At 49.7% G+C, this 27,160-nt stretch overlaps 8 protein-coding genes across 10 annotated transcripts; 4 read left to right on the top strand and 4 right to left on the bottom strand.

The window, feature by feature from the left end:
- Nucleotides 1–512: 512 nt before the first annotated feature.
- Nucleotides 513–7,224, top strand: LOC1281665 (uncharacterized). 2 transcript variants are annotated; one of them, XM_061641923.1, is made up of 3 exons: nucleotides 513–690; nucleotides 3,862–4,447; nucleotides 6,842–7,224. In XM_061641923.1, the coding sequence occupies exons 1-3, from the start codon at nucleotides 621–623 to the stop codon at nucleotides 7,002–7,004; spliced, it is 819 nt and encodes a 272-aa protein (XP_061497907.1). In that variant the 5' UTR covers nucleotides 513–620; the 3' UTR covers nucleotides 7,005–7,224. The 2 variants fall into 2 exon arrangements, with proteins under 2 accessions (XP_061497907.1, XP_321613.3); XM_321613.4 differs by lacking the exons at nucleotides 513–690; nucleotides 6,842–7,224 and adding an exon at nucleotides 3,645–3,796 and having other exon boundaries at nucleotides 3,862–4,744.
- A 2,617-nt stretch (nucleotides 7,225–9,841) lies between these two features.
- Nucleotides 9,842–14,917, top strand: LOC1281666 (procollagen-lysine,2-oxoglutarate 5-dioxygenase). The gene is made up of 3 exons (XM_321614.5): nucleotides 9,842–11,297; nucleotides 12,364–14,177; nucleotides 14,248–14,917. The coding sequence occupies exons 1-3, from the start codon at nucleotides 11,213–11,215 to the stop codon at nucleotides 14,530–14,532; spliced, it is 2,184 nt and encodes a 727-aa protein (XP_321614.5). The 5' UTR covers nucleotides 9,842–11,212; the 3' UTR covers nucleotides 14,533–14,917.
- A 580-nt stretch (nucleotides 14,918–15,497) lies between these two features.
- On the top strand, nucleotides 15,498–17,987 carry LOC1281667 (guanine nucleotide-binding protein subunit beta-2). The gene is made up of 6 exons (XM_321615.6): nucleotides 15,498–16,192; nucleotides 16,447–16,892; nucleotides 16,964–17,165; nucleotides 17,260–17,389; nucleotides 17,455–17,541; nucleotides 17,623–17,987. The coding sequence occupies exons 1-6, from the start codon at nucleotides 16,121–16,123 to the stop codon at nucleotides 17,727–17,729; spliced, it is 1,044 nt and encodes a 347-aa protein (XP_321615.4). The 5' UTR covers nucleotides 15,498–16,120; the 3' UTR covers nucleotides 17,730–17,987.
- On the bottom strand, nucleotides 17,982–20,927 carry LOC1281668 (immunoglobulin domain-containing protein oig-4). Its single transcript, XM_321617.6, has 5 exons — nucleotides 20,786–20,927; nucleotides 18,718–18,906; nucleotides 18,552–18,623; nucleotides 18,325–18,474; nucleotides 17,982–18,265 (listed from the first exon to the last, which is right to left on the bottom strand). The coding sequence occupies exons 2-5, from the start codon at nucleotides 18,844–18,846 to the stop codon at nucleotides 18,107–18,109; spliced, it is 510 nt and encodes a 169-aa protein (XP_321617.4). The 5' UTR covers nucleotides 18,847–18,906; nucleotides 20,786–20,927; the 3' UTR covers nucleotides 17,982–18,106.
- Nucleotides 19,016–20,923, bottom strand: LOC4576804 (transmembrane emp24 domain-containing protein 1). Its single transcript, XM_061641922.1, has 3 exons — nucleotides 20,786–20,923; nucleotides 20,131–20,222; nucleotides 19,016–20,060 (listed from the first exon to the last, which is right to left on the bottom strand). Exons 2-3 carry the CDS (start codon nucleotides 20,131–20,133, stop codon nucleotides 19,320–19,322), a joined length of 744 nt encoding a protein of 247 aa, XP_061497906.1. The 5' UTR covers nucleotides 20,134–20,222; nucleotides 20,786–20,923; the 3' UTR covers nucleotides 19,016–19,319.
- LOC1281669 (uncharacterized) lies at nucleotides 20,687–23,558 on the bottom strand. Its single transcript, XM_321618.6, has 6 exons — nucleotides 23,341–23,558; nucleotides 23,138–23,272; nucleotides 22,124–23,074; nucleotides 21,930–22,065; nucleotides 21,533–21,858; nucleotides 20,687–21,468 (listed from the first exon to the last, which is right to left on the bottom strand). The coding sequence occupies exons 1-6, from the start codon at nucleotides 23,402–23,404 to the stop codon at nucleotides 21,308–21,310; spliced, it is 1,773 nt and encodes a 590-aa protein (XP_321618.6). The 5' UTR covers nucleotides 23,405–23,558; the 3' UTR covers nucleotides 20,687–21,307.
- Nucleotides 23,559–23,720: 162 nt separating this feature from the next.
- Nucleotides 23,721–25,263, top strand: LOC1281670 (10 kDa heat shock protein, mitochondrial). The gene is made up of 2 exons (XM_321619.5): nucleotides 23,721–23,926; nucleotides 24,364–25,263. Exons 1-2 carry the CDS (start codon nucleotides 23,924–23,926, stop codon nucleotides 24,664–24,666), a joined length of 306 nt encoding a protein of 101 aa, XP_321619.3. The 5' UTR covers nucleotides 23,721–23,923; the 3' UTR covers nucleotides 24,667–25,263.
- A 17-nt stretch (nucleotides 25,264–25,280) lies between these two features.
- LOC1281671 (regucalcin) lies at nucleotides 25,281–27,039 on the bottom strand. Of its 2 annotated transcripts, none has more exons than XM_321620.6 (4): nucleotides 26,678–27,039; nucleotides 26,249–26,423; nucleotides 25,613–26,177; nucleotides 25,281–25,532 (listed from the first exon to the last, which is right to left on the bottom strand). In XM_321620.6, the coding sequence occupies exons 1-4, from the start codon at nucleotides 26,837–26,839 to the stop codon at nucleotides 25,340–25,342; spliced, it is 1,095 nt and encodes a 364-aa protein (XP_321620.5). In that variant the 5' UTR covers nucleotides 26,840–27,039; the 3' UTR covers nucleotides 25,281–25,339. The 2 variants fall into 2 exon arrangements, with proteins under 2 accessions (XP_321620.5, XP_003435856.2); XM_003435808.2 differs by having other exon boundaries at nucleotides 26,519–26,734.
- Between the last annotated feature and the right edge of the window lie 121 nt (nucleotides 27,040–27,160).

The raw sequence follows: 27,160 nt of genomic DNA, 5'->3' as shown, positions 1-27,160 counted from the left end.
TTCGATCTCTACCTGTGCCAACATACAAGCGGGGGGAAAGGAAAAAAAGGCACGTATTTTTACGACAAAATTTACATTTCTGCCAGCCAACCGCACATACGAGTGACCGAAATGCAAAATCCAGCCTCCACCGTGCGCGTGGTGTGTCTTCTTCGCAAGGTGGGAATACCGGCCGGGACCTATGCGAGCTTGTCAACCCCCTGTGTGTGAGTGTGCGTACGGATGTGATAGCACACTAGGCTGCGTTACTGCGATACTCTCTTGCAAACGTTCGCCCCTCCGTCCTGCCTCTTCCGAAACCGAAACCAACTGGGTGGAAAACTGGTCTTGAACGATCGGATCGAACGATTCTCACCCAAAAAACGTACAAGGCCCTACACGATCACTGCGCGATCGTGGGGCAGGAAGCTGCCGATTGGGGACAACCTAATGGGAGGGAGGGTCGATCGGGTCATCGTGTGCGTGAAAATCGTGGCGACAGTTTTCGATTGGGAGCGATATATAAAGCACACCGTTACCGGGATGTACGATATCAGTCGCTCAGCTTAAGCTCTCCAAGTAGTACTACTACCCGCGTTTCGTCGTCCGTCCGTGTACGTGCAGTGTTACATAGTATCAAGATGAAGGTTATGGTTTGTGCTCTTGTCCTGGCCGCCGTGCTGGCCGTTGCCAACTGTGCCCCGTACCAAAGTGAGTGTTGTCCGCTGTGCGATGTCCCTCCGCCGGAGACATCCTTCGGCTGAGTGTACGACCGTGTGTGCGACGCCTAATTCTTACACGTATTTCCACAGTCGCTTACCTGGTCCCGGTCGATGCTCCAGTGGCCCGTGTAGCACGTGCTGCACAGTTCAGCGGCAGTGCGGCCAACGCCGGCGCTCAGTCCTTCTCGGCCGGTGGTGGATTCCCTGGCTTCGGTGGCTTCTCCGGCTCGTCCGCTAACGCTGCCTCGCAGTCTTTCGGTGGTGGATTCGGCGGATTCGGAGGTTCGGCCGCCAGCGCCGGCGCTCAGTCCTTCTCGGGCGGTTCCGGATTCCCCGGCTTCGGTGGATTCAGCGGCTCGGCTGCCAATGCCGGCGCTCAGTCCTTCAGCGGTTAAGCGACGAACCGGACGCTTTCAACTGTCCGCACCCTCTACGGACGCGTGATCGTTCGCAAATGGGGGCAGAGCAACAACATCTGCAACGGAGCAAGGAAATGAACAAAAAGGCACATAAACGCATAAGTACTAGTACGCATGGTACTCCACTGACGGCCGGGATTACGTTCTAGAAATCGGCAGTCCGTACAAAATACACACACAAACACAAGAAGCGCAGACAAAAAAGAAACGTAACAAAAGCACATATGCGCGAACGAAATTACAATGACACACATGACACTTGCATCCGCGTTTGTTAGACATAACGACGGAGAGGGAAAAAAACAACAACGACGACATCAAAAAACAACATCGTACAAATAGCGAACCGCAGCAACAGCAAAACTGCGCGATAACAGCACGCATACTCTCAAGGTGGTCGATTGTGATACGTTTGGATAAATTAAACCTTTTATTGTAAAACAAACTCTCGCGTTTATTTGTTTATTATTGTTTCCTTCTGCATTCACAATCGATTGTAAACATGTCATCGGTTCTCACATTTGGCGCTACTGGCAGCAGCCGAAGTAGGCGACCTACAGCACGAAACGAAAGAAAGCTCCAGAGCAAGGTGATTATTAATGGGTTCGTTGCTTGATGACAGGTGCGCCGTTGAAGTCTTTTGTTGGCGTTTGTTGTTTTGTCGCCATAGCTTAACGACGCTCTGGAGTTGACTTTTTTCGTTACCTCTTAACTGAATTAACGCTTATTTTGTATTTCATATGCAGCGATTAGAATTTGAAATTAATATGTTTAAACCTATAAAAGATTTTACAAACATCAAACACAGTTGATTGTGAAAATTTTACTATTCTACATTCCAAGTCTGTCGAATGATTTATGTTATCGTGCAATAAGTAGCCAAAAGTGGTTCGTTAAAAATGTACAATTTTCACCCGGTTTCGTACCACGAAATGCTGCAGTAAAGAGATATAATTTCCCTATTTTCAATCGATTTCGATGCTAATACGAATACAAAATCTTCGCTCATGGTCATAGAATATGTAATTTTGTCGCTATTTTCAGCTTTGTTCTTGTCCTTCGTTCTTTATGAATCTTCCGCGTTCCGAATGTTGACCTTTCTGTTTTGCAAACTGCAAAACCGGAATGAGCTTTGGTGGAAATCCCAAGTATAGATATTTTTATCATTCTTGATCGACCGTTGATTTTCCGAGCCGTATCTGTCAACAAAATCACCTCCCCTTACTAGGGAAATATTATAATCTTTAAAAATGCATCAAAATACCCCTATAACGACAACACATCATTGACTTCTGTTCAGAAGACCTAACGAGAATGATGTTTAGCATCGATTTGATCGATCTTTCCGTTGATCTTTTAAACGACAATGCTTTATATCTCACGACGTAATTAGTTATCACCATTTGGATACCGAAACATTTCAAACATTCTACAATTGTTATAGTAACACTTGCAGAGAATGATAAATATTTGTAAAATATGATAAATAATAACTCATACACATGTAATAACGTGCACAATTCTTCGCATTAAGGGTTGTTACCTTGCAGGACCGGCAGTAAAAATCACAACCAAGGAGAATGCTCAGAAGAGATACAAAAGAAATCGCTTATCTCTTTTTCGCTTACATAACGGAGAAAATATTATCAAATCCTCTTTTCCACTTGTCCGTCAACAAAATCAGTCCTTCTTTCTTTTTGAATGATATTTTTTTCTGATAGGGCTCTCCAACCAAAAGCTGACACTGATCTCCAACCATCAAAAGAACGCACTCGACTGATCAACATTGCTTTGTACACGGGTTCTTCCAACACCCCTACGTCCCCCCGGTGAATTCGGTACATCAATCATACGGAAAAAGTGCTGAATCGTAGCACATTACAGTGTAGCAGGCTACAGCAGGCTTGCAGAACCTGATGCTCTACTCCAGCCCGCAGGGGGTCAGAGTTCCTCCCGGGACGCACACACACACCTACACTTACACATGTACCATCCATTCCCGTGCAACTCTAGGTTAGTCCAGCCCGAGCGCATGATTGCCCTCATCTTGCCCACACGATCGCTGATGATCGTAATTCGATGGGCGCTGATGGGCGCTGGGACTGACAGAATGGTTTAAAAACTGGATTTTAAGCGTCTCAAGAACGAAGACCCATCTCCTGAAGAGGCAAGAGCGAGTGTGGTTGCAAGCGAGTCCCGTACTCTCCGGTCTCTTGCTTTACACCACGGAATTAGCTGCTGACTCACACGTCACCCTGTCCCACCTCCCCCCAAGCGGGACCTGATCGAGCCCTCGTCTCGTGCAGACTTTACCCACTACGCACAGACAAACATATCGGACAGAGCAAAAACTCGCCCTTCCTTCCAATCCCTCCCAGCCAATTCCCTAGCTCCTCGGCAAGAGTTTGAGTTTGTTGGCAGCCATTGTTAGCCACCCTAGGACAGGTACACCTCGGCGGGCTGCGGAAGGGTTCGAAATCGTAAGGGGTACGGCCGTCGCCATATAAATACTGCTAGGATGTGCCTACTGGAGCATCATTGCGCAATCGCAAGCCGTGCCGAGTTGACGTGAGGATTTGTTCGTGTGAGAAGTCTGCTCAGAAGACAAGAGTATGCAGTCGTTTGTGGTGTTTGCTGCGGTCATTTTGGCCACCGTTTCGGCTGCCCCGTACCAGCGTAAGTAGCCGGCGAGCTTAGTCCCCCGAGTGTGTGTCCTAATGGTGATGTCGCTCTCGTTACAGTGATCCTGCTGGATGATGCGGATCTGCCCATTGCCCCGATCCGTGTCGTGCGTAATGCACCGGGTGGCCTGTCCGGCAGCGCTGCCAATGCCGGTGCCCAATCGTTCAACCAGGGCGGAGGCTTCGGCGGTGGCTTCCCCGGACATGGTGGCGGTTTCGGTGGACTTTCCGGCTCGGCCGCTAACGCTGGCGCCCAATCGTTCAACCAGGGCGGTTCCGGCGGGCACGGTGGATTCCCCGGATTTGGAGGATTCTCGGGATCGGCCGCTAACGCTGGCGCTCAGTCGTTCAACCAGGGCGGTGGCCACGGAGGCTTCGGCGGTGGTCTGGCCGGATCGGCTGCCAACGCTGGCACTCAGTCGTTCACGCAGGGCGGTGGCCATGGAGGCGGTTTCGGTGGATCGGCTGCCAACGCCGGTGCTCAATCGTTCACGCAGGGCGGTGGCGGTGGACACGGTGGATTCCCGGGCTTCGGTGGCTTCTCGGGATCGGCTGCCAATGCTGCGTCGCAATCGTTCACCCAGGGCGGCGGCCACGGTGGATTCGGTGGCGGTCTGGCCGGTTCCGCTGCCAACGCTGGTGCTCAGTCGATCGTAGCCCACTAGACACAGGTTGGCACGGTGTTTTCGGGAGAGGTGCGCGAGCAAACGAATTAAGCAAACGAAACAGTACAAAACCAGCTAAAAGACGATGATTTTCATCACATCATTCACCGACACACACACACACACTCTCCACTCATGCTCGCATGGGAGTTTTTATTTTTGTGATATTGAGTAGCATCATTAATCATTGACAAAAAAAGGGAAGTTGAAATGAAACGAAGCAAAACAACAGCATGATGATGATTATTTTTTCAAATAAAAGAATACAAAAACATAAACGTTATTGTTGATTGTTTGTCCGCTAACCGAACCTTCGATTACGAAAAGAAACCTCGAAACCCGTAATCTGCTTTGCCCCCGGACCGAATGACCAAAAAACCATGACCGTGGAGTGTCCTTTGCGGTCGGTAACGGTGGGTTGTCACATTTGACCCGATTCTCTGCTGATCCGATTCCCGCAACCGGCTCTGGAGTGTTTTGGGATTTTGGCAACGAGATTGGGTTTTGCTCACTTTGTATGAGTGCCTGTGTGTGTATGTGTGCGTGTGTGTTATCAGCTGTTTAACCCGCTGACTGGCCCGCGGCTGTGGCGGCCGAGTTTCAGCACCGAAACACCGGCAAGCGCAAATCAAAACAAACACAGCTGATAGGGGCGATGCTTTTTGTTTGTTTAGGTATGTTGTAATGTTTCGAGCAGAAATCGAAAGTGTTGCTTATAGTCAACAGTGTGATGATAATATAACTGATCGAAAATGCTTCTCATCACACTGGATTTGTTGTGGTCTAACGAAGATCTTAGGGTTTCGGATCTTAAAACTTTCCTTCACGTTTTTATTCATTAGGATGACTTCATTTGGCCTGACTGGACTGACAAAAATGTAAAAAAATCAAACGATTCTTTAGGCGACCCATTCCGTGGAACGGTCGTGAAATCGTACGACCTAATAATCTACACGTCCATGATTTAAATCGTCAAGATAACTCCAGCCCATGTTTGAGGGCGAATTCTTTGGATACTAGGCATTTTCAATTACTCTAAATCAGGGGTCTCCAAACTACGACCCGCGGGCCGCATGCGGCCCTCAAGAGCTTATAATGCGGCCCACGATGACTTTGCCAGAGTTAAAATAAATATTACGTTATTATGACTTTTTCAAATAAAATTGTATTTTTTACTTTTCTTATACAAAACTCAAACTTTATAACAAAATACTAAAGTTACTTGTACAGTTTCGTGTTACTAAACACGAGATTTAAACGTTCAATCATCAGTTAAAAGTAGCGTCAAATGGCCCTCAATATTGTTATTTTTGAAGCAATGCGGCCCGCGAACTGAAAAGTTTGGAGGCCCCTGCTCTAAATAGAAAAAGATATCTTTTGCAAGCAGTCTGAGGTTTAACACATAGTCTCACTAGCTCGTATAAGATCGGACATGATCGTGGTTTGAGGCTCAGTCAAGAAAGTCTTGCTCTACACAGTTACAAAGAGCCTGATTTTTGCAGATATATGCTTATGATTGTGATGTACCAAAGAAAAAGGAAATATTTCCCAAAAATGTTTCAATAACTTCCAACGTACATGCATTAGCTTAACTAATACCAATAAGTAATTGCAGATTTTTTGTTGCAACTGTTTTACAGCTTCTCGGAGTCATTTTCCTTCCTTCACTAAGCAGCGCTAACATCCCATGGACCTACCAACTCCCTGTGGTTCCCGAGCTGCATCGGGAAAACCCCACTGTCTGTGGGAAAAACGTGCAACCTTCTGCAGTTCCTGATAGCTAACCACCGCTAGCCCTTGGGGGAAGATCCCCCGCTCGTCGATCGTGTTTTGATTTTGGCTCCATCCCGCTCGTACCGGTTTGGTTGCTGATAGCGACTACGCACCGCACACAACCTAAACGGGAAGCAACGGAAGCAAGCATACAACGAGTACGGGATGGCCGACCCTCGGGAGGCTGGTATAAATTCGAACCGTACCTTCGCTGAAGTTATCAGTACAACTGTAGAGCTTGCTTTAGTAACGATTCGCAGAACGTTCTTTCCCACACCGCCTTCAACAATGAAGTCCTTCTCGTGTCTGTTGGTGCTGGTTGCCTGCGTGGCGATGGTGGCCTGTGCGCCCGTCCAGGGTAAGTTTGTAGGAAGCCGTCGTATTGCGGTTGAATCTTGCAATTAACGCTAATGTCCAAATGTCCACATTGCAGAAGGTGAATCCCGCGTAGTGCGACAGGTTGGCTTCGGCGGATCGGGATCGGCGGCCAATGCTGGCGCTCAGTCGTTCAACCAGGGCTTCGGAGGCTTCCCGGGACACGGTGGCCACGGAGGACACGGTGGGTTCGGTGGATTCTCGGGATCGGCTGCATCGGCCGGCAGCCAATCGTTCACGCAGGGCGGTGGCCACGGATTCGGTGGATTCTCGGGCTCGGCCGCCAATGCCGGCGCTCAGTCCTTCTCGCAGGGCGCTGGTGGATTCCCGGGCTTCGGAGGCGCTAGTGGATCGGCCGCCAATGCCGGTGCCCAGTCGTTCGGAGGATAAACGCTTCCCATCGCTCGGCATCGTCAAGGCCTTTGGTTTGGCCAAGTATTACCTCTGCCTCGAAGCTGCCCAATTTCCGCACGAACGTAGGTGTAGGTGAATGCGTGAAGTTGTATAGTTTACTGACCTGTGTGTCTTCCCACTCGGGAATGTTAATTCAGATCCCGAAAAAAGTCTTTGTTCTCGTGGAGTAAAAATAAAATAATAATATAAAAACTTACGCATTTGCTTGTCATTCAACGGGAAGGGAGACAGTGAAATGAACGAACAATGTGCATCTCTGCTTTTGAGAAATTCGCCTGAAGCAATTACGCGTTTTATGTAATCTTCTTGCATGGGGTGCAGGGTGGATCCTCATGTCATCAAAGGGTCATTAAATTTCAATAAAAGTCAGCACAAGGCATGAACTGCAAATAGGTCAGGGAACGGCACAAATTACATAACCAAGCAGTTCTTGCCAGCCCAAGTCCTTCTTTTGGAGTTGGCGTACGAAGGTCATACAAAGATGAAAAAGATCTCCTCTTCTTCTGATCACGATTCGTGCTACGCGGTCATGCGGGCCTAGACTTATAGGTATCTTTTTATTCTTTTATCCTGGTGGTCTCTTTCACCTCTTATAATAGGCACCATACATATCTTTTTTTTTTTTTTTTTTTTTTTTTTTTTTTTATTAATTGCTCGGCCACGTTGGGTTACAGCAATAGTGCTTACTGACTATAGTATACAATTATTCACGAAGGAGTAGGAAGGAGTTTATGGTACGGAAAAGGAGCGAAGACGGGATCGGTAGACAGGATAGGAGAGGACAGCAGGAAGGGAAGGCGGAAGTGATTACATTAGTAAACGCTGCTACAGCTTGATTTATGTCATCATCAGTAAAGCACCAATCGGTACCGGCTAAAATATGATGAAGCTTTTGGTAGTCCAGTTTCCTAAAATTGAACATACGAGCCGTAGGTATTCGTTGAGAGGATGCAGGGCGAGAGTGCGTAAGGAGCACACTTGTCTCAAGAGCAGGATGATGATTGTCTAGCGCGACGAGTGGAACAGGTGAAGCTATGACGGGGGAGCAGCGCTCCAAGAAGGCATAGCATTGGCAGCATTGGCAAATAGAAGGTCCAATTGACTTCCGCGTATATTTTTTATGCCAGATAATTGCGGCAAACCGTTTACCGACATTCTATCAAGCAGAGAAACATTTTCACGAGATACACCAGTAGGAATGAAGTGATTAACGCACGATGCAAACACATCCATATCAAGCTCAGATAGACAGAGAGGCGTAACTCGTCTAGTTTTGTGCGCAATCCTCATACTTTTTGATAGTAGATGTTTAGTTGATCGATCGAAGGGATGAGAGAGCGAGATGCGCCGGGAGTGCTCTCGCTGCAAGTTATTAACGGCGAAAGAGAGTCGGACGGATTATGTGTATTAGATGCAGGGTTAGCTTCCATCAATTCGGGTAAAGTCGGTAGTTCATGAGAATCTTCAGCCGGATCAGCCGGTTTACGCTTGCTGAAAGTACTGCGTATAAGGCAAGCTCATAGGGCCATGATCTGGCGAAATAGTGAAATCAGCGTTTCGCAGTTGTGTCGTGTGGTTGATAGAAGGTGGCGAGGAAGGATGATCCGATTCACGATTAATAGGCGCAGAAGGTGCAAGGGATGCTGCAGTAGTGGGTCGCCAAACATTGACGGAGCGGGGATTTAGGTCGATGAACTCCTTAAAAGAGATCCCGCGAGGCCAGGTTGAAGCAGCCAAAGCAATAGCCCGGTGCGAATCCGGTACACCAATTTTAAAAGATACGTAGGAGAGCGTAGAAAGATCCCGGTCGCGTCGTACAAGGCTATATACCAAGATGTCGTCTGTCCCTATGTTAGAACAGGCCATTTCGCGGATCGCTTCAGTCGGAGTATCAGGAGCAATACGGGAGATAAAGACCCAAGTACGGGGTGGGCGTTCAGGAACGGTCGTAATATTATTGCAGGACAACCCTGTGCCCGATGAAAGCATAGCGCGTGTAACGGTATTGGTAGGCGATGGGTCGGGAGAGCGATCCAACAATCGACGTTTAGAAGGATTCTCACCAACAGCTTGATGAGTGAGCTTAGAGGCCGCAACTGGAATCGTGGTCGTTGAGTGCGTAGCAGGAATCGCAGAATGGTGAGCACTCGATGTAGTGGTATGCGTGGCAAGATGAGAGTTGAGCTTGTTCATTAGTGAGTTGAAGGAAGTGAGAAGCTCACGGTGCATGAGATCAAGCTCCTTGATGCCATGCTTAACTTCATCAAGCGTTGTGAGTAGTGGAGCCTGTGAGTAGTTGCGTTCCATTGAGTGAGAAGCAGTAAGTGAGTCGATGAAATCTTTCACGGAACGAATTGACGATGCTGATTCCTGTTTCATCAAAGCTATCTCGTTTCTAATACAATCCAGTGAAGAGGAAAGTTCAAGTCGCAAGCCAGCTGATGCCGCCTGCACAGAACGTGAGGAATCGCGGAAATCGGACTGCAACGATTCCAACAGGTAGGCAGCGTCACGAGAAAGGCCGTGCGAGAAGCGTAAAGTGTCAACGGCCCGCAAACGCTGAGCACAATCCGCGCAAGCCCAGAATAAATTTTGTGACTTCTTAAAATCACGCAGGAGCGGGGTTGAAAGTCCAATGCACTTATCGTGGTAATAGTGTTCACAAAGACCGAAGCACGGAATTGGATCGTTGCTAATAGCACCTTCACATTTCTTACAGATCACAGACGCCATCGCAAAATAGACCAAAGTTCGACTGAACAGTGAGTGATCACAACAACCGCAGGCGGATTGCAATGTTTATATGTTAAACCGTACAATTCACAGGTGCCGCACAAATTTGTGATACGTGAACGCGCGAGTGTAAATTAACCGAACTAAAACAATTCAAGCCTTAATCAACAAGAAAATCGCGGTAAAAAATCAACTTGGAAATAGGAGAGTGAGAGAGCACAACCAGCCGCTTTGAGTGACAAGTGACATAGTGATATTGATTGACAACTCTTTCTACGGGATGACGGTCCGAATGAGAATCGAACCCGCCCGACCTTGTATGTTGTATGTTGCAAACGTGTTCATCGAATAGTCCGATGAGACACCTCTGGTGAGAGATCCAGGAAGTCAGAGAGATCAACAACTCTCGAATGCCAAGAAAAATGAAATGCACATGATTCAAAATTCCAAAAAAGGTATTGCTTTAAAACCTTTTTTAAATTTGAAAAGCTTTGTTATAGAGGGAATCGAAACCGATCTAACTGTGGCATACTGTTTATGCTTCATCACGTTCTGCACATCGCATACAACAACTTGCAGCGAGCATAACTCCAACGCAACTGTGTACGCTACGTGGCAAGCAATCTTCTTCCGCAGTTTACTGTCCATTTTTTTAAATATCAAATGTTTTTTGTTTTTAAATTTTAATATAAAACTACCACATAAAAGTGATAATTTTCTTTATATATTTCAGATGGCAAAATAAAGCTTCATCGATTAATTAGCATCATTGATGATGACCATACGGTTCGCCCACAGTGCTCCATCGCTTCCAAACAGAACGCAAAAAAGGATATCAACAAACATCTAACAAAATCACAACATTTTCGTGTGCGTGTTTTAAAAATAACCAGCTTTTAACATGTACAGCTGAGCAAAACGGGCGAAATTATTCCAAAACACCGGAACTGATCAAATTACAACGATGGAAAGCAAGTGAAACAGTGCAAACCAAAAAAAGGCAACACACTCATCCGCAGCCCGCATCCTCCAAGCAAACAGATGAAAATTCCACGGTTCTGCTGCATCGCTTCGGTCCGGAAATAAACTCACCCAACGCCAACATCTGTCGTCGACCCACACAGACGAGAGCGCGGCCGGGAGTCTGGAGACGCAACGGGCACGATCTTTGCCACGAAATAGAGCAGCACACACATCAGCAAAGCGGCACAGCGTAAACGAGTCGCGTTGATGCACAGCACTGCTCGCTGCCTTGTACTGACTGGCGGCACACACGTTCCATTACCACGCCAACTGTGATCGTGAACGGTTCTCACCGAGCGTGTCGTGTTCGGTGTTCGCAGTTTCCCTTGCACACATGTGTTTTATCCATTGAAAGGGTTGTGTTGAGTTTTGCTAAAAGTGGTGGAAACGCAGGGGCAAATCTCCATCCCGGTGCCGTGGACAGCAGGATGGCACGCGCTTGGACCAACTGCTGGTGGACCGTCCTGGTAATCCTTTCGCTGGACGGGCTAGCTTCCTACGCTGCAGATGATGGTAAGTTTCGGTTAGCTTCTCATTTCGGTTCGCACGCGCGCGCTTGTGTGTGTGTGTCCAGCCACGGGTCAACTGATAAGCGGCCGGCACAGGCTGAAAGGTTTTGAGCAGCACAATCTGCCCGGGTCGGTCAATCTTGCTTCCGGGCCCGGCGACCGGCTGCGACCGATGATGCAAGATAATTTAGTTAAAAGAAACGACTACCAACTAGCACCACTGGAGGAACGACATACACACATCGCTTTTTGACCAAACGTGCGTGTGGAGGAAGTGGAAAAATTTTCTTTCCCTTTTTACCCCTTCAAAGACTCTATATGACGGCAGTCACGTAGTTGCTCCCCCTAATGCACTGGCTCACCCCACTGGGGTGAGATCATTTACAGCGCAACGCCTACTACTACCAGCTCGCGCATCTCGAATGGTGTTAAACACGGACTGCAGATGGAAATGTGCGGCAACGATTCGTATGCCGGCAGGATGGTAGGGGATGAGAGACGACAAAACAGCCCCCGCTCTTTGATTTGTGCTGCCTGCGAGAAGAATAAACTAATTTACAGATGTGTGCACCGAGCGGAGGAAATAGATGGGGGGAGGGATACAACAAACCACAATGTTTATGCTATAATGTAAAAACCGGGCACATGGAGCGAGAAAAGGCATGTGCTTTCATTAATATAGGGCTTGTGTCTGGCGAAGGCGAATGCAAGAAGACGACACGAGCAAGAAGTGGCCACACCGTACTGGAAATATGGTTTCGTTACTTTGCATTCTGCGCTGCTGCGTCGTGGCAATGTTCTGGTTCAGATTTCAAAGCGCAGCCGTAAGCAGTTTTTTAAACACTTTTGCTTTTGCTGTTATCTGTTTTGTATCTAATTTGAAATTAATTTTACCTCGATTATTCTGGTGCTTTTCTACCTTAGAAATGAATTTTTAATGACATGAAATTATTACCAAAAATGCGATTTATTACGCTCTAATGATTTTAGAACACAGAACACTCATGAATTTAATGAATTATTTTCTTTTGCACTAATGGCACTTTTCTTACATTTTCCCCGCATTCCAGCATCCACGAAAGAGCCGCTCATCTTCACCGTGGCCAGCAATGCAACGGAGGGCTATGTGCGGTATCTGCGATCGGCGAAACATTACGACCTCACCGTGACGACACTCGGCATGGGCAAACCCTGGCTCGGCGGCAACATGAAGTCCGTCGGCGGTGGCTACAAGATCAATCTGCTCCGCGAAGCCCTCAAGCCGTACCGTGCGGACAAAGATCGGCTCGTACTGTTCACGGACAGTTACGATGTGCTGTTCCTTGCTCCGTGGGCAAAGATTCAGGAGAAGTTTGCCTCATTTGAAGCTTCCATCGTGTTCGGGGCGGAAGGTTTCTGCTGGCCGGATGAATCACTCAAAAGTGCCTACCCACCGCTGGAGGGGCGCGGGATGCGGTATCTCAATTCCGGTCTCTTTATGGGCTACGCCGACAAGCTGTACAAGCTGCTAAAGACACCGGTCAAGGATGCGGAAGACGACCAGCTGTACTACACGAAAGCGTACCTGGACGAGGAGCTGCGCCAGGAGCTGAACATCAAGCTCGACCATATGGCCACGCTGTTCCAGAATCTGAACGGTGTCGAGGAGCAGGTGGTGCTGTCGCTGGAACCGAGCGAGAAGGAAGCGACGCTGGCCAACTCCGAGTACAACACGAAACCGGCCATCGTGCATGGGAACGGGCCGAGCAAGCTGACGCTGAACAGCTACGCCAACTATCTCGCCGGTGCGTTCGTCGATGGGGAGTGTCAAACGGTGAAGGAAGGGCGGCTTACGCTCTCCGATGGTGAGCTGCCGCTCGTAACGATGGCCCTGTTCGTGGAGAAACCGACGCCCTTCCTGGAGGAGTGGTTCGGTACGATCGCGAAGCTTAACTATCCCGCCGATCGGTTGGATGTGCTGGTACACTCGAACGTGGCGTACCACGCCGGCACGGTGAAGGCCTTCCTGGACGCGCAGGAGGGACGCTACCGCTCGCTGAAGGTGATTGAGCACGATGGAGACTTTACCGAGACGGCGGCACGCAACTTTGCCACCAAGCACTGCGAGCTGCGCGGCTGCGACTATCTGTTCGTGGTCGACTCCGAGGGCCGTCTGGACGACCCGAACGTCCTGCGGGCGCTGATCGAAGCGAATCGAAATGTGATCGCACCGGTGCTAACCCGCCCCGAGAAGGTGTGGAGCAACTTCTGGGGGGCGCTCAGCGGGCAGGGTTTCTATGCGCGCTCGAACGACTACATGGACATCGTGGGGCGCAAGCTGCTGGGGCTGTGGAACGTGCCGTTCGTGTCGATCGTGTATCTGGTGAAGCGGGCCGTCCTGCCCGAGGTTAGCTACGAGCTGCAGGAAACGGACCCGGACATGGCGCTGTGCTGGCACTTCCGCTCCAAGGGCATCTTTATGCACGTGATCAACGTGGAGCAGTACGGGCATCTGATCGACACGGAGTACTTCGACATGACGCGCACGCATCCCGATTTCTACCAGCTGTTTAACAATCGGCACGATTGGGAGCAGCGCTACCTGGCGCACGGGTACAAGCAGCAGCTGGAAGCTGACTTTGTCCCGCAGCAGCCATGCCCGGACGTGTACTGGTTCGCGATCGGGTCAGATCGGTTCTGTGACGATCTGCGCGAAATCGTAGAAGCGTTCGGCGAGTGGTCGGACGGTTCACACAGCGACAAACGGCTGCAGGGCGGGTACGAGGCTGTCCCGACGCGCGACATCCACATGAACCAGGTGGGATTGGAGCAGCTGTGGCTGAAGTTTTTGCAGCTGTATGTGCGCCCGCTGCAGGAGAAGGTGTTTATCGGCTACTTCCACGATGTAAGTTTAACATTTTGATGTGAATGATTGTACCGAAATTCAATCAAAACCATTCTTTCGCTTGCCACAGCCACCACGATCGCTGATGAACTTTGTCGTACGCTATCGGCCGGATGAGCAGCCCTCGTTGCGGCCGCATCACGACTCCTCGACGTACACGATCAACATTGCCCTCAACACAGCCGGCGTCGATTACGAGGGCGGTGGTTGCCGGTTCCTGCGCTACAACTGCTCCGTTACCGACACGCGCAAGGGCTGGATGTTGCTGCATCCCGGCCGGCTGACCCACTTCCACGAAGGGCTGCTGACGACGAAGGGCACGCGCTACATCATGATTTCGTTCGTCGATCCGTAAAAAGAATCTCATACGCGGGGGAGAAGGGGAGAGTGGGGGGGAGGGGGGGGGGGGTATGTAGAATTAACACCCACACGCGATGACTGCCTTTTCTCTCCACATTCGACATCCGAACGTAGTGCGCGCGGTAGAAGAAAGCCCGCGGAAACCCTTTTACAATTATAATCCATTACTTTGCTTAGCGCGCATGGAAAAAAAACGCGCAACAATATCGATTGCGCATTGCAACGTGTAGCCGTAAGATCCGTGTTCATACTCTAGTTCTTTTACTCTTTCAAGGCAGGGGTGGATCATCAGCAGTGCCATTAGCGTTTATCGTGCGTATCTTGTGCCGTGTATGTGCGTTGTAGCTTCACATACAGATCGAGGTAGATTTTAATAATAATGTTGTGTCCGCACAAATGAAACCACAACAAATAAAAAACAGAAAACCGACTATAACTAACGAATTTCCGTGCGTACGCCTTTGTAACCGCTCACAGCCCGTATGTTGTAAGGTCGTGTAGTGTAGGCTCATAAAATGGGACCTAAAAAACTGCCCATCTTTACGATGTCTGCAACGCGCGAGCAGAGTCGAGCCCCGAAAGCCGTTGCGCAATGGTCCCACGGGATCTGGAGTCCCCTCCCGAAGCCCCAGCACGGGTGGACCAACCTCTCCCTCACGTAAAATCGTACCGTATGTACATTGCTCAAATTAGAAATGCTTTCCAACTAAACAATACCACAACAAAGAAAGATATGCTACGCGACCAGAAATGGTTTTACATTTGGCCACGTTTGGCCACTATCGGGTAAATGTGTCAAACATGTGTTGCGCTGGAAACTCCGCCGTACCACCGACCGAGAAACGGGGGGACGAAGAAGCCCAGTAACTGCAAACGTTTTACCTTTATTTACCTTCTCGGGGACGGGAGAGCATTGAGCATTACCCCACCGCCAGCTCCACCAACGGCGTTTTGCAAGGACATTAGACTGGTCAGACCAAAAGACAGGGACGTAAAAATAATCCTCCATAGCATAGGGCACACACACACACGCACGCTGTTCTATCGATTCTAGTCGATACGTTGCGACCCTTCCCCCAATCGCGATGGTGCGCTCCTGGGGGCCACGGTGGAGCTGGACACAGGAAATTTAATTAGTGTATAGTTCGCCGCGATCCACGCCGTGTGTGTGTGTGCATATGCGCCCGCGCCTGGGGGGGACGACGGTTTGCGCGACCGTTTATTGGAAGTCTCCACTGACCGGGGCAGTTAGTTCTTATCGGTACAGCACTGCAAGTAGCAGGAACTCTCGCGAACACCAGACCAACCGTCGTAGTGCCTCCATCACTGGACCTAGCAGAGCTGTGTTTTTTCTCCTTCTTTTCATCCCAGTGCTAATTGCAATTGATCTTCGAAGCCGGAAGGTGTCCGGATCGTTTGTGGTGCGCAAATTGTGGTGTCGGTGGTCGTGGAAATTGCAATCGGGTGCCATTGTGTTGAGCGTGACCGTGTGATTGATTGGCCCTCGTCCGAGTTGCCAGTGTGCCAGTAGAGCGGTTTCGTGTGTGGGTTCCGGGTGCCGTGTCCGTTAGTTTTGCAGCATCATGGCGCCAAAAGATGACCCGGAGGTGGCGGCATTGAAGAAGGAGATCACGGATATGATTGCCAAATTTCAGGTACGCCCCATTTTCCATCGTGTGGTCTGCCAGCAGCAGAAGCTCTGTTTCTATTGATCGAGCACGGCAAAGCGGGGGGATTATTCAATTAGTATCACGCGCTACACGTAAAGCTACCCTAGCGACAATCTAATTAGTGGAAAATGGCATCAAGCGTCTCCCCGATTGCTGCGATTGGTGAAATTTTGCACTAACGGCTTACCTTCACCATCATCACCCTCCTTCTCTCTCTCTCTCTCTCTCTCGCTAAACAGGAGGAACAGAAAAAGGTAGCCGACTGTAAGCTGTTCGACAAGTGTGCCGATCTGGGCGACGTGCCGAAGGTGCGCATCACCACGAAAAAGTTCCTCAAGGGCCACATCAACAAGGTCAACTCGGTGCACTTTGCGGGCGATTCGAGGCACTGCGTGACCGGCTCGCTGGATGGCAAACTGATCATCTGGGACACTTGGACCGGGAACAAGGTGCAGGTGATACCGCTCCGTTCGGCCTGGGTCATGAGTGTGGCGTACGCCGACTCGGGCAACTTTGTGGCGTGCGGCGGCATGGACAACATGTGCACGGTGTACGATCTGAACAACCGGGACGCGCAGGGCAATGCGAAGATTGTGCGCGAGCTGATGGGCTACGAAGGTTTCCTCAGCTCCTGCCGCTTCCTGGACGATACACACATCCTGACCGGGTCGGGCGATATGAAGATGTAAGTGTCTCATTGGGAGATGTAAGTGTCCCGACACCATTTCATTGCTTGCCTCGTTTCGCTCGTTCTAGCTGCGTCTGGGATCTGCAGGTCGGTAAGAAAACGTCCGAGTTTGATGCGCACGCCGGTGACGTGGTGTCGATCTCGATGAGCCCGGACAAGAACACGTACGTGACCGGGTCGGTGGACCGCACCTGCAAGCTGTGGGACGTGAGGGAAAACACACCGAAGCAGACGTTCTTCGGCCACGAGGCGGACGTGAACAGTGTATGCGTAAGTGTTTGAGGGTCTGCGTACACATAAGATTCCCTGGACAGGGATGCTGAACCGCGGGTCACTCATCTGAACGCTCTCTCTTGGATTGTAGTATCATCCGAGTGGATTCGGGTTTGCTACTGGCTCGGAGGACAAGACGGCCCGTTTGTTCGATTTCCGCTCCGATCAACAGATTGGCCATTACGAACCACCGAACCAGAGCAGTGGATTCACATCTTGTGGTAGGTAGCAGCGGGATCATACCCATTTTGCCCTAAGTAAACCTAAGGGAACTCTTTCCTCACAGCCTTGTCACTGAGTGGCCGCTACATTCTTTGCGGCTCGGACGATAACAATATTCACATCTGGGACACCATGAAGGGATCACACAACGGTGAGCCAGAGAGAGAGAGATGTTGGTGGCATAAGCCTCTAAATGCAAGACACTAATTTTACAATTCCCAAACACCCATAGGTACGCTGAGTGGCCACGAAAATCGCATCACTTCCATCTGCATGGCCCCGAACGGTATGGCACTGGCATCGTGCAGCTGGGATCAGCATGTGCGCATCTGGGTTTAGAGCGTAAGGAGCCGACGATCTTCGACAAGTTCCTCCGCTCCCGCTACTACATGCTTCCGCTGTTTGCGCATACGCAAGCGCATACGGCCTGCGTTTTGATTTTCCAGTGATCTACCGCTCCAACCCACTCTAAATATCTACGCAAATATCAACGCATGATCGAACAGCGTTACAACCTTACCACAAGCTACTCAAGAACGCGTTTCTATAAGAAGCGAACCAAAAATACATACCGCTTTGCTCCGTTATAAATATGTATATATCAACGTAGTATCTTCCTTTATTTAGTCTACCCTTCTTTAGTAAGAAGTTTAACAGCTAGTGATGTGTTGTGGGGGGAGGTGTATCTGCGATTGCAGCCTTGCCGCAGCAGCCGACTAATCGAACGCGATCGAGAAATCGGTCTTGAAGCTCCTCCGGTCGATCGAGTACATGTTGTCGGCCGTACACTCGTACACGCCCGCATCCATCTGCGTGGCGGGATCGATCTCGATCTTCGATTTTACCTTATCCTTGCCAATGTACCACTCGTGGACCTAAAACAATGATCGTTCAGTGGTCTCTTTAATGTTGGTGAATAACAAGATCAACTTACATGCAGATAAAGATGGCTGAATATTTCAACACCGTCCTTAAACCAGGTAATGGTCGGCCGGGGTGTACCGCGGGCAACGCACAGGAAGGCAATCTTGTGGCCCAGCACGTATTCATAGTCAAAGTGTGATGCAAGCGTAATTTTGGCCCCCTAAACCCATGCCCAAACAAAGGGAAAATGCATTAAGCCCGCTCCTCTTCTTGCCGCGTGTTTACCCTTTCACTCACGTTGTTGTTGTTGTAGTACTGATCAGACTCCGGATCGCGATATTTGCCCGTTATTGGTAGACCGATTTGCATCTGTGAAAAGTGGAGCGAGAAAAAGGGGGCAAACATTAACGCGTTGTCGTTTCGTTACCTCTCGCAGAGCGGAGAATTGTGGCGCGTGGCCTACCCTAGATTTCGTGCGGCCTCGAGCACGGCCACGTCTTGCCTCCACATCGTCAATTGCAATCGAGACCAACAGGAGGACCACGATGCAGACGTAGAGCGTCACGTTTGTCGACGGTCGGGTGCGTTGCATTGTGTCGCTGATGCTGCTGCTGCTGCTGCTGCTGGCGGAAATTGGTTCCTGATTGGGACACTGTACAATGAGAGTTAAATTAAAGCTCATGCTCTCGCGTCTTTGCTCGGCCACAGCCCGTTCCATGCATGCAATGATTTCTTTCGCAAACATTACGCCAAGCTTCGTATTAAAATCTTCTTCGTGTTGTATTTCGATGACATTCGTTTCAAGATCACGGTCTCACTCACGTACTTGGTCGTACCACCTTCGTATGGCACTTGGCTTGGTTTCGATGCGTCTTCAAAACGCATTAAATTAGCGATCGCAAAGGTCTATCTCCGCCCGTTGCACAACGACGTGCGGCGAAATGGACGCCAAGACCCACGCGATGACGAGTATGAAGCTTTGGTATGAATGGCAAACATTGGTGGCCGTTTGTGCGCTGTTTAGTATTCGAGTTGTAATAATTGCTCCCATTTGCTAACAGCGCGTTATAGCTTGGTGAGCAGCTTGTACGCCCGCGAATCCACATCGAACAGTGATTTGACCATAAACACCTGCAGCGTACCGACGGCCACCATGACCAGTATCTGGAAGAACGACCACACGTTCACCTTGAAGTAGTTCTCCTCCGCCACGTTGCGGTCGCGCGCCTCGTGCGAACGCAGCACGTCCTGCAGCTGGCGCGCCTTCGTGAGGTTGTTGCGCACCCGCTTGATCGCGTCCTCCATGTCCTGCACCTTCATGTCGTAGAACTCTTCCGGCGTCAGGCCGTCGAGCAGATCGATATCGGACCAGCCGGCCGGATCGTCCTGGTCGCCCTCCCGCCCGATAATCAGCTCGAAGAACACGGTCTTGCTGTTGGACCGGCTGAACCCATTGTCGAAGCAGAACTTGTACTCGCCATCGTACGGCACCGGGAACTGGTGGATGTTGTCGGACTTTTTGTAGTCGGCAAAGATAGTCCGGCCCGTTGCTTCCGCCAGCTCGAAGCTGATGTCCAGGTCACCGTGCCCACCGTCTATCACCTGGTACTCGATGTCGATCGTTTGGCCGGCTTTGGCCGATTCGAAGAAGCAGTCCACATTGCCGGGCGCTACGTTGATGGTCAGCTCTTTCTGCAGTGCGAACACGCCTAGGGTCGACAGTTGAAGCAGCGATAGCAGGAGCGGATACGACCACTGCCATGTAGTCGCCCGGTACGGATGCGTGGAGTAACGAGGCGGTGCGGCCTACAATTGTACCCAAAGCGAGTGTGTGATGAAGGCGTTACAGGGCGGATACGTACACATCGTTACTCACCATGGGATTTGTGGATTTTGGATCACCTTTACCGTATTTGCACGCGATCAGTATTAGGCTGTGCGATTGTGGGCCGCTCCACCAAAACGCAGCTGTGAAAATATTTAGTTTTTTTCGTTGTTGCGGGTTTTCTTTCTTCTCACAAATCACGCACTCTGTTTACTCTGTTCTGGTCAGCCCAGCCAGACAAGATGCAATTCGCAGCTGTCAAAACGTTAGAACGCAACCACACACACACACACACTCACACACATACACAGCCACTCATTTACGCGTTCATTCTTTGCGGCGCTAGGTAGCGCATAACCGTTTTACGCGACGAACGAGTGGCGGCGACGAGCGCACAAGCACATGGAGAGCGAACATTTGTTTAAATTTAACGATATTAAATGATAGGATGCGATTACGGCGAAGGACACGCTCGAAATAGGGAACTACGTATCGCCCAGGGCCACTTGGGTGGAAAAGAAAATGCTTTAAAGAGCATTATCCTCACACACAAATCGAGCCTATTTCAGTAGTTTTAAATTTGATATTTAAATTTGAAATGAATGTTCGGTTCGGTATGTAACACCATTCTTTTGTATTTTCTAAACGTGTTGCACGGAATACAATTGCCACTGATTTAAACTGCTAATTTTCCCGTTTTCCGTACCTGTTGATCTCTGTTGAAACTATAAATATTATCTAACTAAGGGCGATTAACACCAACCGAATTGAAACAAAAAATCCGCTACTACAAAACAAACCCCCGTAAAAATGATTCCTGCACATCAGCCACCAGGTATTGCCAGCGCGATCAACGATTGTCTTGAAACTGCTACACGATCGTCTACGGCAACGAAGATTACCGCGCGGTTTGGCGTTCGTTCAGGCGCAAACTTTCCACTCCAGGCACACACAAACACACACACACAAGGCCCATGGTCGATAGCAAATTGAATCAGTGTGAGATTATTCTCATTCCATTATCCAATTGACGGTAATCGAATGCGCCATACGACACCAGGGATTCTGGCAGTGGTGGCGGCGTCAGCGGCGTAAGCCCTTAAAAAGATGGGTGCCCGTGTGTTGTTGGCCGTGGTGCTGGTCAGCTGAAAAAACTTTGCTTACGCGGTGTGTTGTGTTTGCTTAAAAATAGAGAATTTACTCCTTTACGCACATCCCCCCGAGTGGCTCAAATACATGCCTCATTAATGGCGGGCAGTCCGCGGCATACCAGCGCGCACCGGATTCGTTGGGGCAGCTGGTAAAACAGCCGACAGTCGCCCATCAGTCGCAATAGATTCGAATGCTTCCTAACGGACAGTTTCGCACTGGACGATTGTTTGTTGAATTCTGCAATTAAACAGGGAGAGATGAGCAATGCGGAGGAAAGGAGCGCTTGCCTGCCTATACTTACGCCACTTGCCCGCCTTAAAAGCGACCGTATCGAGGGAGGCAATGTTTTGCTTGGCGTAGGCCGGATTCGTCGAAGGAATCCAATTGCCAACGAGCAGCATCGAGTAGATGTCGGTGAACAGATCGGTCAGCACCCAGAGCGCACCGATCACCGTCGGGCAGTGGGCGGCATTGTAGTACATGTGCGTGCCGGTCATCTCGGTGAACAGTCCGTTCGAGTAAAGCCGCACCGAATCGCAGCCGAACAGAAACGTCACGCAATTAATATCGCGCTGCAGCATTGTTTCGCCGTTCATAAACTGTAATCCACTGCCGTGGCCGTTGTAGCTGTAATGCATGAGAGGGGAATGTTAGGAGTTGGTTTCCTTTCAATTAAAAACAAACTAACAAAAACCCACATGAGAACGTCCGAAGTGTTTAAAACATCGCCGAATTCGCTTTCCTTTGGCGGTTGGTCGATAAGCAGCTCGAAATCGGGATACCATTCTTTGTAGTACATTTGCAACCGTGCACTCATCTTATCGAGGTTTTTATCTGCAACAAAGATTAGCTGGTCAGCGTGTGACGGTTCTGAAAGTTTAACACCACTTACCTGGGTTGATGATCGTGAAGCACTTCTTTGCCGCCAGCGTAAAGTATCCGTTCCTAATCCGCTTCGCGTGCGCCCGATACAGCTCGCTTAGCGTCGACAAGCTGGCAAACCGACAAACCTCGGCAGTCGGATGGACCATTTCCCACGGCATAACATCCAGCAGTTCGTCGACGATAAGCACCACCGGATAGCAGTTGAGCCGCTCATCCTTCGCTTCCCGGAACTTGGTCCGCTTCAAGCTGACCAGCAGCGTGTACAGTGCGTCCACCTTGGCGTCTTCCAGATCTAGCTGCTCGCAGGCGCACAGCTCGAACAGCTGATACTCGTCGAGCAAATCGAGCCGGCGAGCCACGAGCGAAACGAGCCGCTGACCACTTCGGCTGATCCGATTGTGCACGCAAAACTCTTCGATTGCGTTGTAAATTTCGCTTTCCAGCTTCTGATCCTTCGGTGAGCGAAACTTGCCAACGAAAAGGTTCGCCCACGGTCCCAACCACTCGATCGTACGCTGCACCGCCGAGCTTATCTGCTGCTCCACTGCTTCCAGCCGATCGGCAAGGGTTTCGCTTCCTGCTGCCGATTCGTTCGTGCTGACGATTCCATTCCGTACCTCGGCCGGAATCGATGTGATGTGTTCGAAGTAGTTGGGATACTTGGCGCCTGGTCGGCTGGCCGGTGCATCCAGCGGGATGAGGATGGGTTCGAATGGTGCGCCTTCGCACGGATCGCTACACCGGAACACGGTCAACCATATCGGTGTTGATTCGCGCAACAGTTCCTCGTGCACCATGGTCGTTGCGAGCGGTGTGTATTCCTTCGCAATCTGTATGACCGTCCATTCATTCGGCAGCTCATTGCACCGTTTGCAAAGATCATCATAATCGATAGGGGTAGTGGATGGTGGCTGCCCTTTGTTTGCACCTGCTTTGATTACCTTGCGGATCAAATCCTCTGAAAGCCGGACATGTTAACGTGAGTACAGCTTGGGTATGAGGAAGACACAGGTTAGCTTACCTAAATCACCGCACTGTCGTGATGCTTGTGAGTATTTTTGCTGTTTCGATGCGCCGAGCGACTTGGTTTGATACAATATTGCATTCCGCGTGTTTCCTTCATCCAACGCGACGGTTGCCCGCAGCTTGTATTCCCCTGAAATGGGACAAACAGAAGCTTCCTCACCGTCTGCGCTAACAAAAGTAAACGCCCAATCCACTTACAACCCAAAAGACCCGTATTTTCTGTCGATGGAGCCGATAATTTGTCTGCAGACAGTTCGTCCATTGTTTTCGCAATATTTCGGTTAAATTCTCCCAGTTTGCTTGCTTGAAAAAAGGTAAACAATCTTTCAAATGTGATGCCGGTGGGATTGAGGAGGTTAGCTCATGGCGTGACAGTCCAGGAGGCATGTTGCTGTAACTTTGATATCGGATAAAGAATTTGCTTTTAAACATTACTTTCATCTCTTCCTTTTGTGAAAATAAATTGAAAATGGCCATTGAGCTATCACAATGCGATGAGAAACGTTTGTTTCATATAAAATAGCATTTTCATATTTGATGGAAAGAAATGTGTCAAATCTACCATCTGCCGTCAGCTGTCAAAAAGTTCTAGACGGGCGGACCAGCCAATATAAGCACTGTCAGCGTGGTCCTCGTGCGTGAAAGACGTGAAAACTGCTCGCATCGCCGGTAAGGTCCGTGTTCTTGGTACAAATTTCCTGAATAATCTGGTGTGACTGCAGATTATTTGCGATTGTTCGCAACAGCACGCTCAAAAGCCGTCCACTGCCAAAACAGTAAAATGGTAAGTATCTCACGGGGAATGGGAAATTTACGTAAAACATAGCGTCTGGTAGAGTAGTGACCCAGCTTCCAGAGAAGGGGCCAAAGTCTCTGGAACATTCCTTTCCCGTCCGTATTGCATGAGATGTTCTTATCAATGCGTTCTAATTTACTATCGAAACGCCATCGGAACTCATTGAGAAAGGCATCTCTGAATACATTTCTAAGTTTATTTGATTGACTCGGACGAACTGCTGTATTTCGACTGGAAGTTTCTACCGGCATGCATGGCTTGTTCCCTAGGAGGGAGATTTAGCTTACGTAATCCCAACCAAACCGTCTCCCTCCCCCCACTGTATCACGGCAAAAAGCACATGGAACGCTGGGGATAGTTACTTGGCTGTAAATGAAATGAGTCTAACTAATCTTTTTTTTATTCCTTCATTCTCCCATTTTTAGTCTGCCGTTAAGCGTCTACTGCCCCTGCTGGACCGCGTGCTGATCCAGCGCGCCGAAGCCCTCACCAAGACGAAGGGTGGCATCGTCATCCCGGAGAAGGCCCAGTCCAAGGTGCTGGAAGGCACGGTCGTTGCAGTTGGGCCCGGTGCCCGCCACGCGCAGACCGGCGAACATGTGCCGCTGTCGGTGAAGGTCGGCGAAAAGGTGCTGCTGCCGGAGTACGGTGGCACCAAGGTTGACCTGGGCGACAGCAAAGAGTACCACCTCTTCCGGGAAGCCGACATTCTGGCCAAGATGGAGTAAGTTCCCGTACAGCAGCACCATTACCGACTGTGTTGCAGCAGGACAAAACGCATCCCATCAGGTGCGTGCGCTCTCGTGAACGGATTGTGCCGAGCTTAGCTTGTATGGCACACGGGAGATTCTGTTTGACCGTGTGAAAGTGTCCGATAGCTACCGGACCGGGTTGTTAAGAGAAAGGGAAGAATGTGAAGTGAGGAATAACTACCGGCGTTGATAAATATTGTTCAAGTACGTTCGTTCGTTCGACTATGGCCCCGCAACAGTGGTGACGATACTGTTGTGGCCAGACTGTGTCTGTGTGGTTTCCCCGTGCGGATCGTGTCATGGACCACCAAAACCTACGACCCGCTGTGGTCATTTGCTGCTCCTGCTACACGATCCTGACGGATCATTGAAAACACCTCCGACGTTCCGCCCGCACGAAGGCTTCCTTTTGGCCATCAAGTTCACATGCTAGGACGCTTGATGGTCAAACGTCGCCGTCGTTTGGCGGGATCGGGCGAAAGGGAAACCAGAAAAACGATGAGCAAAGTGAGAAATGTTTGATTTCAACCAACCTTAATAAAAAGAACAAATCGAATACTGAAACTCAACAAAGGCAAAGAAATCAGTAATTATTTTGAAGTTTGAAAGAATCAAAAACTGTGAACTGATTTATTAATGCACCCATCCTTCACAGCACCATCTTATGCATCGGCTTTCCCTTGACGCCCAAACCGGTCACTTTGAACAGCTCGCCGGCCGGTGCAGGCTTGTCCCCGTTGGAAGACGTCGTGACAAACAGCTCATCCATCTGCGGACCGCCAAAGGCTACCGATGTTACCTGCTCAGCAGGAATCTTAATTTCCAGCACCAGTTTCTGCGATCTGTAAGGGAAAATATCAAACAAATAGGACACAACCCGAACGAAGAACATTCAACTCCACAAACGTCCACAAACACTCACCCCTTATCAATCTTCATAACCTTCGAACCGCCCCAAGTCGCAACGTACAGATTACCGTCCGCATCGCTCGTCATTCCGTCCGGAACGTACCCCGGATGTGCGCCATTGACGCGCAGGTCGTAAAACACCGTCTCATTCTTCAGATCACCGTTCGCATCCACATCGAACGCTTTCACATCCAGCGCGGCCGAATCGATGTAGTACATGCGCAGCGGGTTGAACGGTTCGTCCCAGGTCAACCCGTTCGAGATACTGACGTTCTGCTTCTGCACCACCATCGTCCCGTTGGTGTACCGGAACAGCTGGCCCTCCTTCTGGGCGAACAGATCGCCCAGCGATTCTAGCTGCATCGTGCCCGCGTACAAACGGCCGGCCGGATCGATCTTGCCATCGTTGAACCGAACGTGGCTCTGGCTGGGGCCCAAATCGGCCAGCACACGGACGTGACTTGCCGCCTCGGAGCGACCGTCCCAACGGATCAGCGTCACTCGGTTGTTCTCACCAACCACGAAATGTTCCGGCTGTCCCGCGACGAGAGCAATGAAGGAGATGGAGTTTGCACCCGCTGCTTTGGAAAATGGTCAGTGTATTAGTCGCTAACGGAGGGACACGATACTAAAGCATTTCCACAATTACCTAGCTGGGCGCTGTAGGTACGATTTTCCCCATAGTCGTAGCGCAGGACGGCCGGTGTGTTGATGTCCACATAGTAAAGGCTCTGGGTGTCGATGTCCCACACTGGACCCTCGCCTAGCTTCGTCCGTGGACTTGGGAGCTTCACCACCTGATAACTGCTATCACTGCTGGCCATCTGCAAGAGAATTGAAAAAATGATCAATTCCAATATGATTCGATTCAGTGAACCAGTCAAGACAAGCCGCCCTTGATCCCACAATATAGTTTGACCTTCAACTATTTCGTTCGCCACAGTTGCGAATGGTTTCAAATGAATCACACTTATTAACTGCACAAACTAACCGATGATACAAGAAGATTCTGTTTAAATTATTATCAATCTACTTGAGATGAAGATAAGATAGTGATATAAATAAGATAATTCAATACCTTTACTTTCTGTGCTTGGGCGAGGCTACTGGACGCACTACACCACAGCAAAACACTGATTGCAATCAATTGCAGGCATTGCAATGAACCCGATAATGATGACGATGATGATGATGATGATGATGATCGTTTGATCTTCCCGTTTGACGATGTTGACAACATGGCGGTTTGAATGAGTCGGATCGACAAGCGATCGAGTGTACTCTATTTTTGCTTTGTTTTATGATATCTTGGATTGCAGAGTGGAAGTGAATGATCACGAATCTAACACCGTTTTCAAACTACAGATGATCCAAGACTGAATAGATTCGCAGCAAGCAACACAAAGGTGAGTTCAGGTGATCGCCAAGGTCAAGCCACAGACCGGATCAGAGTCGCGCTAAGCAAGCTTTCACATTCTGGCGTCCGGTAATGCGATAAGGTTGGCGACGCTTTCTAATTGCTTTGTAATTCTGTTGCAGTAATTAGTTGCTTCAAAATGGA

The sequence above is a fragment of the Anopheles gambiae genome, chromosome 2, assembly GCF_943734735.2.
Source record: "Anopheles gambiae chromosome 2, idAnoGambNW_F1_1, whole genome shotgun sequence".
NCBI classification, from domain to species: Eukaryota; Metazoa; Arthropoda; class Insecta; order Diptera; family Culicidae; genus Anopheles; species Anopheles gambiae.
Note: the sequence above shows the minus strand (reverse complement) of the source record. Positions and strands in the feature narration are given on the sequence as shown.